The sequence below is a fragment of the Ochotona princeps genome, chromosome 4, assembly GCF_030435755.1.
Source record: "Ochotona princeps isolate mOchPri1 chromosome 4, mOchPri1.hap1, whole genome shotgun sequence".
Taxonomy (NCBI): Eukaryota; Metazoa; Chordata; class Mammalia; order Lagomorpha; family Ochotonidae; genus Ochotona; species Ochotona princeps.
The window spans coordinates 7,653,679-7,666,207 of record NC_080835.1 but is presented as its reverse complement, the minus strand read 5'-3'; the positions used below and the strand labels follow the sequence as shown (position 1 = coordinate 7,666,207).

Genomic DNA, 12,529 nt, shown 5'->3' with positions numbered 1-12,529 from the left:
AACCGACTTCTGTTCCATGGAAAGGCCAGGACCCCAGAGCTTGGGCCCTGGTTCACCCTGTGCAGGAAAAAGTGTCCAGATTTCGGAGGTTCTGACAGCAAGAACCAGCTGTGCAGAGCAAAGGATGACAAGAGCACCCTAAGGGTTGAGATTCTTTATTCTGGAGGTAGGAGGGGAGTCCGCATGCTCAGGTGGGGAGGGTCCAGCCAGCTCCTCCAGCCCCCCAGTGCACGCCCAACCCCCAATAAGTTACCCAGTTCTTCTGCCGCCCGCCCTCTTCAGTGGGCCGGCCTTCTGCTCACCCCAGGCAAGGCTGACCTGGCTCAATACAAGGGCTGCTTGTTCCCAGCCTGTGGGCCGCCCACAAGGCAGGCTGGGGTGGGGGAGGGGGGAGGGAAAGCAGCTGGGCCACGCCCTAGGCCCACTCCTGGCTCTGGAGGGGTCAGGAATTAGAAAGCCAGCCAGGCCTGGGGCCCAGTCCCTCAAGGTCTGTGCCTGAAATGTAGTGGTCGCAGTGGGGCCGCCATCACACCTCAATGGCAGGGTCTGAGGCGCGGCCCTGCCGCTGCAGCTGCTCTTCCTGCTTCATCTTGGGCTTCTCGGTCCGTGTGTGCCACACTAGCACCTGTACCAGGAGGGTTCAGTTAGGCTCCCCAGGCCGCCCTCTACAGACTATAAAATGTGAAGGGCTGGGGTGGGGGACAGGAAAGCTCTAGTGCCTCTAACATGTATCTCTGTCCCTGCACCCTCTCTAGGCCACCCAGAGTCCGGGACCCTCAGACATAGTGGCAGGGAAACACCCATCTTCCTTCACTCCCCAAGGACCCTTTCCTGGGGAGAAGAAGCAAGGTGGCTTAGAGAGCTGGTGGGGGGACTTCCTGGTCTACCCCTCCCCCAACCCCAGAGCCATCCCAGATGTGCCCAGCTTTGTGCCCTTACCCGAGTGCAGTTGGCAGCCCGGGGCTCCAGGTCCTTGGGGTCCACAAGGTGGCTCAGGAGACTGCTCTCCAGGTGGCCCCGGGGGGCAGTAGCATCAAACTGGGCACTGGGCTTAGCCAACAGCAAGGGCAGGGCGATAGCAAATCCCGCCATGTCCACGGGGAAGGGCCTGTTGGGCTCCCAGGCCGTGTGGAAGCCCACAACCCGGCCATCCTGTACCCGAGGACCCTCAAACCGCAGGCCGCCCACCAGCCCCACAGGCCACACTGAGACACCACGGGTCCAGCGCATCTAACAGAGGTCAGAAGAGAAAAAAGAGAGGGGTGGCTCAGAGGAAAGGGAGCAGCACGGGGTGCCCCTTGGGCTCACTTTGCCCCATGCACCCTGCAGCCTCCCACTCCATGGTAACCACGGAAACAGATGGAGCCTGTCCCATTCCCATCCCAGTGCTCACCTCCTCAAACAGCTCCCGGCTATAGGTATTGTCGTCGTCAGCAAAGTACACGACTCCGTGGGTCCCTGGTGGTGGCGGATCCTTCTCCCCCCCCACGGCACCCCCTTTGCCCCGGAGCCAGTCCAGGGCCTTATTCCGCTGTTCTACACCACGGGGCCGGACCCAGCCTGGCTCGCCTTCCCGAAGCCGCTGGGCCTTGGGGGTGAGGACCGCCAGGTGCGTGAAGAGGAGGCCGGAGGAGGCTAGCAGTCCTGAGACCAATGGGGTAGGGCCCTCAGCATCCTCCACCAGCAGCCAGTGCAGCCGGGGCACGAGGCTCAGGGTCTGGGACAGCCGGACCAGCTCTGCCTTCTGCACGAGCCTGCAGGGGCGAGAGATGCAGCAAGAAGGCAGGGCACAGACCCCATGTGCTCCCCAAGGCGGGACTAGGCTGCTTCTGGGTGTCCCTCATGGCCTGCTCCCCAGAAGTGCCTAAATCAACCTCTTCCTTGCTGGTCACCTTCATGCTGATGTCCACCTGCCCTGTTTTTCCAGTTCTGCCTGGCACCCACCTCAACCCCAGGACTCCAACTGTGGGAGATTATCATTTCAGGGCAGGGAGGTTCCAGGATCAGACAGATCTAAGTGTGCATCCCCGCTGATCAGAACAGAGCCCCTTCTCCCTGGCCTCCATTTGCTCAGGTGTAGAATGGGAACAACAGTGCTTCTCTAAGGGCGATGTTTTCAAGATGGCATCAGAGAGTGACCAATGCTGTTCCTGCTGTACAGGGTTTCTAGGCAGGAACTGATTTTAGCCGAGCAACCCGGCTCATCCCAGGGAAATATCTGAGTTTAGAGAAGGAACTAGGAGTGGGCAGCTCTGCCTGCCAGCCCCAGGAGTGGCGGTGCGCATCTGCGAAAGGGGCTTATGTAGACCTGCTGTACCTGACTAGCTCAGCTACCTGAGTCCTGGCAGGTGTGTCAACAAGGCCTGTGAATGACAGGCACAACACACAGCCCCCCTTCTGGGCTGACTCTGCAATAAGGCTTCAGTTTAAGAATGGAGACAAAATAAATGCAAAGCACTTAACTCAGTGCCTTGTAGGAAATAGTCACAAAGGAAAGAAAAGCTGGTGGAGCCATTTCTAGTCCCTGCTAAGGACTGCTGGCCCCTGCTAAGGACTGTCCCTTCCCCCTGCAGGGCTTTTCAACTCTCACTAGTTAACTCATTGAGAAGCTCAAAATGTCTTTGAAACTTCATTCTATGCTAATATTTTGCAGGCCCTTGGTACTCTACTTCGTAGTCCATCTATCTCTGCTGAACAGACAGGAGACCTTCTGGGGGAGATGCGGGTCACTTGTCCTGCCCTCTGGTGTGCTTTCTTCTGAGGAAAGCCCCCCACCCACAGCCTCCCAGCACTGCTCGACAACCGCAACGGCTTGGCTGACACAGCCCTTCTGGGTACATCTGAGCCCATACCTGGCATAGGTGGGGGTAATAACATAGATAGTAGGCAGGGCCTCGGGCTCAGGGGGCTGGGCAGGGACGGGGGGTGGACGGCGAAGATCTGCCTGCAGCTGGGAAATCCTGAGATCCTTCTGCCGAAGTTGTTCAGCTGCTGCCCGCAGCGGAGCGAGGCAGTCACATGGCTGGCCTGTTCCAGGAAGCACCAATCAGAAAAGGGGGTGGGGGCCGAGCCTCAGACTCCAGAGCATCTCCTCCGAGGACCACTCCCTCACTCAACCGCCAGGCGATGAAGCCATCGCTCCCCTTTGCACTTCTCAGGGGTCTCTTCCACATGCCTGGGGGTACGGGAGGTACTGCCTCCGTTAGCAGCCTCCCCTCATCCTCAGTACATTCTCATTTCCACTTGGACGCTGCGTGGACTATCTCCCTCCATCCCGTCTACCTAATTCTGGCTACTGGGCTCGTAAGAAACAGGTGGATGTCCTTAAAAGGGTAGTCCTTCAAACACCCGAGGGTCATGAGGTGGCATTGTCCCTAAAGCCTTGAATGACAGGGCTCAATCTGTTTCCTTGGCTGTGTGACACAAGACTCATTATTAAATTCATCGATGCCATCAGTGGATAAATATTTATTGAACATTCCTCTTTGGAGGCACAGCCTTCCTGCTAGGGATACAGCAAGGAGCAAAGCCCCACGCGGTCTCTCCCCACTAGGGGCTTTCAGGTTAGTAAGGGAGGCAGACACAAAGCAAAGAAACAGATTAATAAATCATTTACGGACTGTGAAGGGTGGAGAATCAAAAGGAATCGGAAAGAAGGTTACGCTAGCTAGGGTGGCCACTTCGGAGATGACACTTAACCTAGAGAAAGACCAGCGATGGTGGGGAAAGACCGGGGAGCAGAGCGCCACGGCGCACGAGCCCGAGCCTGGGGTTTCGGAGGAACTGTCAGAAGGGCAGGCTGGCCGCAGCAGCGCCAGGGAGAGCGGACAGGCGGACGGCAGCGAGATCATGCAGGCCTCGCAAGGTCCCAGGGAGGGGAGTGCGCCCGCGGCCGCAGAGAGGGCCGTCCGTGGGGCCGAGCAGGATGGGTGGACGCACCCCCCGCCCCGCTCACCGAGCTGCACCAGCGCGTAGAGGAGACCGGCGATGGACACCAGGAAGTAGGCGAGGAACACGTTCTTCAGCTTCAGCTTCATGGCCGCGCCGCCGCGGGCGCCGGACCTGGGGGGGGGGGGTCCGGCGGGGACGACCAGGGGTGCCGGCCCCCCGCCGCCAGCCCGCAGCTCCCGCCCCTGCAGCGGCCCCGCCCCGCGCCCCGCGCCCCGCCTTCACCGGGGAGCCGGGGCTGGCCGCGTGCGCCCGCGCCCACTTCCGGTCATCAGTGCGCCCGCCCGCCCCCGACCCGAGTGAAGTTCCCGTCCCTCCGCCTCATTCCGGGAACCGCGGGGGACTGACGCCACATCCGGTGTGTCGAGCCCGCGTGGCTGGCAGTAAGCAGCCTGGGTGGAAGCACGTGGGGCTGGCACCAAGACCCGCCCCTTGGGCACGGAACTGCAGAAGAACCTCGGTCCTTGCAGCCAGATTTTCTCCTTGTGTTCATTCATCCACCTCTCAGACGCAGCGTCCCGTGACAGGTGCTCGATACTGTTACAGAATGCTAAGGGGCCTGCCGCATGCTAGGAGGACCCTCCAAATGTCTCCTAAAATCCTTTGGCAAGGGTTGACATTGTCTGGGTTTATAGCCAAGAAATCCAGGGGTACAGGGTTTTTTGCAGGAACCAGGCCAAGTCTAAAAATGGTGTATTTGCTGGAGTTTGATTCCAGAGAATGTAGAACTTGCAAGAGACATTTGACTGGGACAGAGTGGGCAGAATGAGTGCAAACAAGGAAAGCTGCCCTTAGGCAGCCTGGGTCAGATTAGAAAGGCAGATCTTCATAAGAAAGGCAGATGTACGGAGAGGAGAAATAGAAAGATCCTCCATCCACTGGTTTACTCTTATGGTGGCTGCAAAGGCTGGAGCTGATCCAAAGCCAGGAGCCTCCCACATGAGTGCAGAGCCCCAAGCCCTTTGGGCCATCCTTTACTGCTTCCCCAGGTCAGTGGGAGCTGGATGGGAAGTGGAGCAGCCAGCACACAAACCAGATCCATATGGGATCCAGGCACCCAAAGAGGGAGAATCAGCCGATTGAGTCATTGCGCTAGCCCCCTAGCTCAAAATTTTTTTTTAAGATTTATTTATTTTTATTACAAAGTCAGATATACAGAGCGGAGGAGAGAAAGAGAGGAAGATCTTCCATCTGATGATTCACTCCCCAAGTCACCTCAACGGCTGGTGCTGTGCCGATCCGAAGCCGGGAACCAGGAACCTCTTCCAGGTCTCCCACGCGGGTGCAAGGTCGCAAGGCTTTGGGCCATCCTCGGCTGCTTTCCCAGGCCACAAGCAGGGAGCTGGATGGGAAGTGGAGCTGCCGGGATTAGAACCGGCGCCCATATGGAATCCCAGCGCATTCAGGTGAGGATTTTAGCCGTTAGGCCACGGCGCTGGTCCCCTCAGCTCAGAAGTTTGAACACCCAATGTAGGAAGACAATGCAGGAACAGGAAGCCTCCTCCAGTTCTCCCAGGCATCCTGGTACACTGCTTCTCCCAGAGCCACTCTCTTCAGGGAAGTCAGCCTCCATATTGTGTTGGCCACAAGTAAACTTTCTTCTAAGCAACCCCTGCTCCAGGCTGCTTATTTGGTGACATCAGAGCAAACAGATCCAGTAACAAGGCTGATAAAAACTGCCATCCACAAAGGATGGTCTTCCAGGTCTCTCCCAGATAACAGGATCTGTCCCACCTGCCATGTTCCCTGTTTCTCCAGCATGCCTAGAGGTGTGCCAAGGCAAGAAGGCACCTCCAGCCAGACAGAAGTATTCGTTCAGTGGTGGATTCCTCAAATCCTGATCACCACAAGGCTTCTTTAGCTGCCCTTTTTCCTACTTACAAATACAATTTAGGGAGTAAGTGACTATCTTCTTTAGACTTGCATCTATAAAATATGCAAAATCTGTTATATTTCTTTTTTTTTAAGATTTACTTATTTTATTACAAAATCAGATATACAGAGAGGAGGAGAGACAGAGAGGAAGATCTTCCATCCGATGATTCACTCCCCAAGTCACCTCAACGGCCGGTGCGTGCCGATCCGAAGCCGGGAACCTGGAACCTCTTCCAGGTCTCCCACACGGGTGCAGGGTCCCAATGCATTGGGCCGTCCTCAACTGCTTTCCCAGGCCACAAGCAGGGAGCTAGATGGGAAGTGGAGCTGCCGGGATTAGAACTGGCACCCACATGGGATCCCTGGGTGCGTTCAAGGCAAGGACTTTAGCCGCTAGACCATGCCATCGGGCCCAAAATCTGTTGTATTTCTTTTTTTTTTTTTTTTTTTTAAAGATTTTATTATTATTGGAAAGCCGGATATACAGAGAGGAGGAGAGACAGAGAGGAAGATCTTCCATCCGATGTTTCACTCCCCAAGTGAGCTGCAACGGGCTGGTGCGCGCCAATCCGATACCGGGAACCAGGAACCTCTTCCGGGTCTCCCACGCGGGTGCAGGGTCCCAATGCATTGGGCCGTCCTCAACTGCTTTCCCAGGCCACAAGCAGGGAGCTGGATGGGAAGTGGAGCTGCCGGGATTAGAACCGGCGCCCATATGGGATCCCGGGGCTTTCAAGGCGAGGACTTTAGCCGCTAGGCCACGCCGCCGGGCCCAATCTGTTGTATTTCTTAAAAGATGTATTTATTTTTATTGAAAAGGCAGATATACAGAGAAGACAGATCTTTTATCCATTGATTCACTCCCTAAGTGGCTGCAATGGCCGGAGCTGTGCCGATCCGAAGCCAGGAGCTTCTTCTGGGTCTCCCACGTGGGTGCAGGGTCCCAAGGCTGTGGGCCATCCTTGACTGCTTTCCAGGGCTACAGACAGGGAGCTGGATGGGAAGTGGTCAGCTGGGACACAAACTGGCGCCCATATGGGATCCCAGTGCTTGTACGGTTAAAACTTAGTCACTGACCCATCACATCAGCCCCGTAAGTGGCAGCTTAAACAACTGCCACAACAGTGGCCCTAACTTGGCTATTTCAAATTATTATTTCTTTTCAAATTAAAACAACAAACCTAATGGGCGCAGAGTGGTAGCTGAATGGTTAAAGTTCTCGCCTTGCACACCTGGAATCCCATTTGGGCGCCAGTGCTAGAGTCCAGCTCCAGCCGAGTTCGGAACTTGAGAAGGGTGCGTGGATGAGGCGTAAAGGGGAAAGGAACCACTACGATTTCATGATCATAATGGACAATGTGGGAAAGCTGTCCGCTTTATTTGCACAGAAGCAGTCAAACTCTGGCTCAGACTTTTGACGTCATGGTTAAGTGGGTGTTTCCACGGATAATTTTGCCATTTGTTTCACCTGAAAGCAGAATGTTATCCATCCTGACCCTGTGGTCAGGAAGTTCTCAATAGATGGTGCGTATCAATCAGTAACACATTGAATCAGTTAAGGAAGGAAATGCATCACAGAAGGAGGGAGTTAAAGATCAAGGAAAGAGGGAAGAATAGATTCTCACTACACCTGGGGACGGAACACGCTTGATAAGCATAAGGTCAATTGGGGCAGCAAGAATAAAAGGACTTTTTGCTAAAATGGTATCACCAACATCAACTTCCAGGCTCACATTGACAGCAAAGACCCACAATGGCTAAACAGATTACAGAAATCCCAGCGGGGTTGTCCGGGTGTCCATGCAAAGGAAGGTGGAAATGCCTTCAGGTGGATGCAGAGACATCCCATGGGCCCTGCCTGCAATGGAACAATACTCTTCACACCTTCATGTCTTCCACACCCACCACATGGACTCCAGCACGCCAGCTTGTGTCCTGGCTGTTTTACTTCCCATCCAGCTCCCCACTTGTGGTCTAAGAAAGCAGTAGAGGATGACCCAAAGCCTTGGGAGTCTGCACCCACAAGGGAGACCCAGAAGCTCCTGGCTTTGGATGGGCTCAGCTCTGGCTGCTGTGGCCACTTCAGCAGTGAATCAGCGGATGGGAGATCTCTCCCTTTCTCTCTGTAAATCTGCCTTTCCAATAAAAATAAATCTCTAAAGAGAAGCTGCCATGATGCTAGCATCCTCTCAGAGCACAGGTTTACATCCCAGTTAGTAAACTTCAGTCCAGTTCCCCAAACAATGCAGCTAGGAAAGCAGCAGAGGATGGCACAAGGCCTTGTCACAAGAAACTTGGTTGGAAAGCTGAGCTCCTGCCTTTGGTCTAGCCAGCCCAGGCTGTTGTAGCCATTTGGGGAGTGAACCAGCTGATGCAAGATTTCTCTCTCTCCCACTATGTCACTCTTTCAAAGAAAAAACAAAACAGTTGATGTACAATGATCTTTTTAAGATTTATATTGTATAAAACAGAGGAAACTATTTCCTGCCATTAAACAATGGAAAGTTTTCTAAAGTGCTGTGAGCTGGAGCAGCAGCCTTCAGGGTGCTAACACCTGACTCGACTGGCGTTTGTCCTACAAGGACTTCCTCACCTGCGGAACATCACTAATTGGGCTTACTCCAACCTTATGGGCTCTGCTGTGGACATCAACAACCAGCATGCTGACAAAAAACAACTAAAGCAACAACAACAACAACAAAAAACCAAAAACAGCAAGCTGACGCAGGCCTTTATTTTCTTTTTCCTCCCTATTTTATTTGAAAGGTGGAAACAATCTTCCACTTGCTGGTTCACTCCCTAAGTAGCCACAATGCCAGGGCTGAGGCACTGGACCCGAGCCAGGAGCCAGGTGCTCCATTCGGGTCTCATTCTCATCTGCTACTTCCCAGGATGCTCTGTCCACAGGAGGCTGATCCCAAGTACTCCAGGGGATGTAGTCATCCTGGAGCGGCATCTTAAGCCACCTTTGCTAAACCCTAGTGAAGATGCCAGACCCTTCAGCTCCCTAGATATATGGCTCAGGCTAGAACTAGAATTCAGACACTTGACAGTTACTTATGGTTTCTTTATTGTTTCTCCTTTTATCAAAACCTGTCACAGCTGGGGGCCAAGAAGTAAAAAGAATCCCCACAAATGTTTTACCCCCAGTCCCAATTGGTCCTCCCCCCCATCCCAGGGCTTTGGGCCAGCCATGGGCACACATGATCACTCCCCTCCCCAACCCTCAGCCTTTTCCCAGCAATAAATACAGGTGTTCGTGATTCAAGGAAACCACAGCTGATTTCTCCATCTTGAGTGCCCCACAGGGGGACAAGGGGGCAAAAGAAGTTTAACGCCCACCCCCTCTTAAGGAAGTATAGCAACTTTTTCCCCCAAGGGGCAGGGGAGGTAGACCAGCAGGAATTGGGGAAAGGGAAAGGTCGGGATGGGAGAGAAGAGGATGTTCTCCAGCAACCTCACTCCTTTAATCCATTCATCCCTTACAGGTCAAAGGTGGTCCCAGTGTATCAGTGGAGCATCAGACACGGACAGCTGACAGGGTGGAATCAGGAAGAAATCAAGAGAGGAAAGCAGTCTGGTGGGGAGAGAAGGGCAAGACAGGAACTTCTAAGGTCACTGTCTTCCTCTTCTTCCAGGAAAAGGCATCAACACAAGAGGCATGAATGGATCAGGTCTGCGGGAGGTCAGGGCTCCGAGGAGGGAAGGTAAGGGTCCTGCGGTCCTCACATCTTCCTAAGTGGATGTGTTCCGGTGAGAGCAACAGGAGGCTGGGGAGGGCACGGACAAAGGGAGAGGCTGGGAGAGCTCAGGAGAGAGGAGACCAGGGACAAACCTCTCATCCTGCCCAGATGTTGGCAGAATCTGGCTCTTGAGGATTAAACAGGACAAGTCTGGGGAGGGTCAAACTCCATGGCAGGAGAAAGGAGACCTCTCCCCACCACTGTACCCTTCCCCCACCCAGAACAGCCCTAGGGTTATCGCAGGGAAATGCTCCAGTCGGATGCCACGTTCACGCCAGGTTTGCGCAGGACCAACACAGAGGTCTCGGGGTCATGCTGGAAGGCTAGGCGGCTTTCAGGAGCTCCTGGGGGAGGGAGCGGAGCACCATTATCACTGTGACAGCGCAGGCATCCCACCTGCTGCTGCTTCCCCTCTGTGCCAGGCAGGTGGGGCAGGGACTCACCTTTGGTTTGGAGTACCACAGCTGCTGGTTTTCCAGCTCCCATGATTACCACACGTTCAATCCAGATTGGAGTCTCAAAGTGGCCTTTGGAATCTGCTGAGCTGGAGGTGGCAAAAGCAAGTGCTTACTAGGGATAATTTGTCACGGCAGAAGGGAAGGAGAGCCCCAAAGCAAGGTCAAGAGGCAAGAAAAGAGGACAGTGAACTATGTTTATTTCAAGGCCCAGTACCCCCTAAGAGGGTACTCCATTACCTGGAAACAAGGGTGTTGCCAGAAAATGTGAACCGACGCAGCAGGAACTCATGGCGAGTCTGATAGTTGAAGGTGTGCCCATCATCCAAAAAGAGCTCTCCTTGGGCAGTACCCTGAACACGAGTAGGGCAGTAAGTGCCTCAGCCCCAGAGCACACCAAGGGCCCATGCCCTGGGACAAGGTGGCACCCTGCCTGGGACTCACCTGTGGGCTGAGTGCAACAAAGAGGGTGATGGGGTCGTCCTTCATGCAGTCTGAAGAACGCCGCACACGCATCCACCGAGGCACGATTGTCCCTCCACGCTGGAACACGGGAACCTAGGGCACGAGCAGTGCTGCCATCAAGCTCCCCGATGTAAACCTGAACCCCACTGCATCTTTTACACTTGCCCAGCTGTGTGTCCACACAGGTACTGGAACCCAAAGCACCTCTTTCCCCATCTACAGGCAGATGAAGTCAGCAGCCGGACCAGGCATACTCACAGTGCTTAGGGTCACAGGCAGATACAGGGTCTGGGGACCATGATGCTTCTGGTAGCTTTGAACATCATACCACACCTGCAGGAGACAGGAGAGCGTGGCACTCGGTCGCTTGATGTACACAAGTTCCCATTCTGTTTGTCTCCTTTAGCGTCCACCATCTTTATCACTACTCCTCTGAACTCACCTCCCCTTGGCCAGGCAGATAGACCTGCACGCCGTGGGCCCCAGGGTCAGATACGGGGTGAACCAGCAGTGCATCCCCTAAAACACATCAGAATCCACTCTGAACTGGGCAGAGACCACCTGTCCTTCTGAACCACCCGCTGCACAGGTACTCCTCCCCAGCTCCCACAAACATCGCCAATTCATTCTCCCCTTTCTCACCAAGTAGGAACTGATCGTCTATACTGAAGGTGGTCACATCCTGAGGGTAGTGCACCCACATGGGCCTAGGAGGGAGTGACAAAGGAAGACATCTGCCGTGTTACAAGATGTCACAGACGCTCTAGCAAGAATTAGTGACCCAGCAGCACTGGGGGCTAAGCCAACCCATTGCACAGCCCCTGTAGGTGCTGCTTTGAGTCCCATGTGCTCCATTTCCAATCCAGCTCCCTACTAATACATCTGGGAAGGCAGGTGAGGAGGAGCCTGGTCATGAGCCCCTGTGCCCATCTGGGATATAGACGGGGGAGCTCCAGGCTCAGAGTCTAGGCCTGGCCTTGCTCCAGCCATTGCAGCCATTTGGACAGTGACACCACGGATGAAAGAGCTCTGCTCTCTCGCTCCCCATTTCTCTCTTTCTCTGCAACTCTGCCTTTCAAATAAATGAACCTTTTTTTTTTTTCATGGTAAAGACTGCTTTATTGGTGGCAGTTAGTATCAGTCAATAAATATTGATCCCCAAAGAAGAGCTCATTTATTTATCACGTTACTGGTCCATAGAGAGCTGAATGCAATGGAACCGAATGGTTTCTGGGATGACTCAGGTCAATCCTGCTTCTTGGGAAAGGAAGCCATGGCCAGCTGATATATGGCGTATGCTGTTCCACCAACTGTAAGAACCATGGTGGTGCTATACAAGAGGGCATCAGCGACCCCTCCCTTTAGATGCACTGGAATTCCATTATCCTCCTGAAACAGCTTTTGTTTCTCCACAACTTTATTTTCAAAATGCCTGCGTGAAGCAGTGCTTATGGTTCTCTGGGTAATCTGGGTAATCTGACAAAGAGCCAGCAGATTCCGCAGCATCCTGATTCCTTCATGGCCCACCAACCACAACAACCGAACACCAGGAACGGAGGAGCAAATAAATGAATCTTAAAGAGAGGGGTGCAGGGAGGGAAGAACCACCATGGGGATTGGGCCACTGGGCCTAGTAAATTAAGTGTTAAGACATCACTTAATATGCCCATATCAAGTCCTGACCTCACCCCAATTCTGGCTTCCTCCTAAGGTGTGCCTTAAGAGACGCCAAGTGATGGGCTCAGGGAGCTGGGTCCCCGTCTCCCATGTAGGAAGCTCAATTCGAGTTTCCAGTTCCTGGCTTCAGCCTGGTACAGTACTGACTACTGTGGACATTTGGGAGCTCTTTCATATAATTCAGTTTTAAGGGAAAAAAAAAAGTTAGGAGGTTGCAGCCAGTCAGGGCTCAGCTATGCAAGACCACCTTGGCCAGGCCATTTCACTCCCTAACTCTGCTCTCTGCACAGCATTTTCCAACAGACTCTGTGCACCCCAGAGGCATGGCCTGCGGGATCCCCAGGATGAGATCACCGGCTGGCTTGT

General features: G+C 54.1%; 3 protein-coding genes across 6 annotated transcripts in view; all 3 read right to left on the bottom strand.

The window, feature by feature from the left end:
• Positions 1-141: 141 nt before the first annotated feature.
• On the bottom strand, positions 142-4,229 carry B3GAT3 (beta-1,3-glucuronyltransferase 3). The gene is made up of 5 exons (XM_058662916.1): positions 3,956-4,229; positions 2,853-3,027; positions 1,394-1,754; positions 940-1,230; positions 142-625 (listed from the first exon to the last, which is right to left on the bottom strand). Exons 1-5 carry the CDS (start codon positions 4,035-4,037, stop codon positions 527-529), a joined length of 1,008 nt encoding a protein of 335 aa, XP_058518899.1. The 5' UTR covers positions 4,038-4,229; the 3' UTR covers positions 142-526.
• Positions 4,230-8,875: 4,646 nt separating this feature from the next.
• GANAB (glucosidase II alpha subunit) overlaps positions 8,876-12,529 on the bottom strand; it is a 93,869-nt gene continuing 90,215 nt past the window's right edge. For all 4 annotated transcript variants that reach the window (XM_058662898.1, XM_058662894.1, XM_058662895.1 and 1 more), the window contains 7 exons: positions 11,129-11,193; positions 10,929-11,005; positions 10,745-10,819; positions 10,466-10,579; positions 10,262-10,374; positions 10,010-10,110; positions 8,876-9,910 (listed from right to left, as the gene is read on the bottom strand). In XM_058662898.1, coding sequence (XP_058518881.1) covers positions 9,801-9,910; positions 10,010-10,110; positions 10,262-10,374; positions 10,466-10,579; positions 10,745-10,819; positions 10,929-11,005; positions 11,129-11,193 — 655 coding nt within the window. In that variant the 3' untranslated portion in view covers positions 8,876-9,800. The remainder of the gene's footprint in view (positions 9,911-10,009; positions 10,111-10,261; positions 10,375-10,465; positions 10,580-10,744; positions 10,820-10,928; positions 11,006-11,128; positions 11,194-12,529) is intronic.
• LOC101529489 (cytochrome c oxidase subunit 7A2, mitochondrial-like) lies at positions 11,577-11,992 on the bottom strand. Its single transcript, XM_036495529.2, has one exon. The coding sequence runs from the start codon at positions 11,990-11,992 to the stop codon at positions 11,732-11,734; it is 261 nt and encodes an 86-aa protein (XP_036351422.1). The 3' UTR covers positions 11,577-11,731.

Excerpts from the sequence above, each read along its gene's own strand:
- B3GAT3 (XM_058662916.1), bottom strand. The coding sequence starts at position 4,037 with ATGAAGCTGAAGCTGAAGAACGTGTTCCTCGCCTACTTCCTGGTGTCC. Across the intron at positions 3,028-3,955 it reads CTACGCGCTGGTGCAGCTCG|GCCAGCCATGTGACTGCCTC; the intron begins GTGAGCGGGGCG and ends TTCCTGGAACAG. Across the intron at positions 1,755-2,852 it reads ATTACCCCCACCTATGCCAG|GCTCGTGCAGAAGGCAGAGC; the intron begins GTATGGGCTCAG and ends TCGCCCCTGCAG.
- LOC101529489 (XM_036495529.2), bottom strand. The coding sequence starts at position 11,992 with ATGCTGCGGAATCTGCTGGCTCTTTGTCAGATTACCCAGATTACCCAG.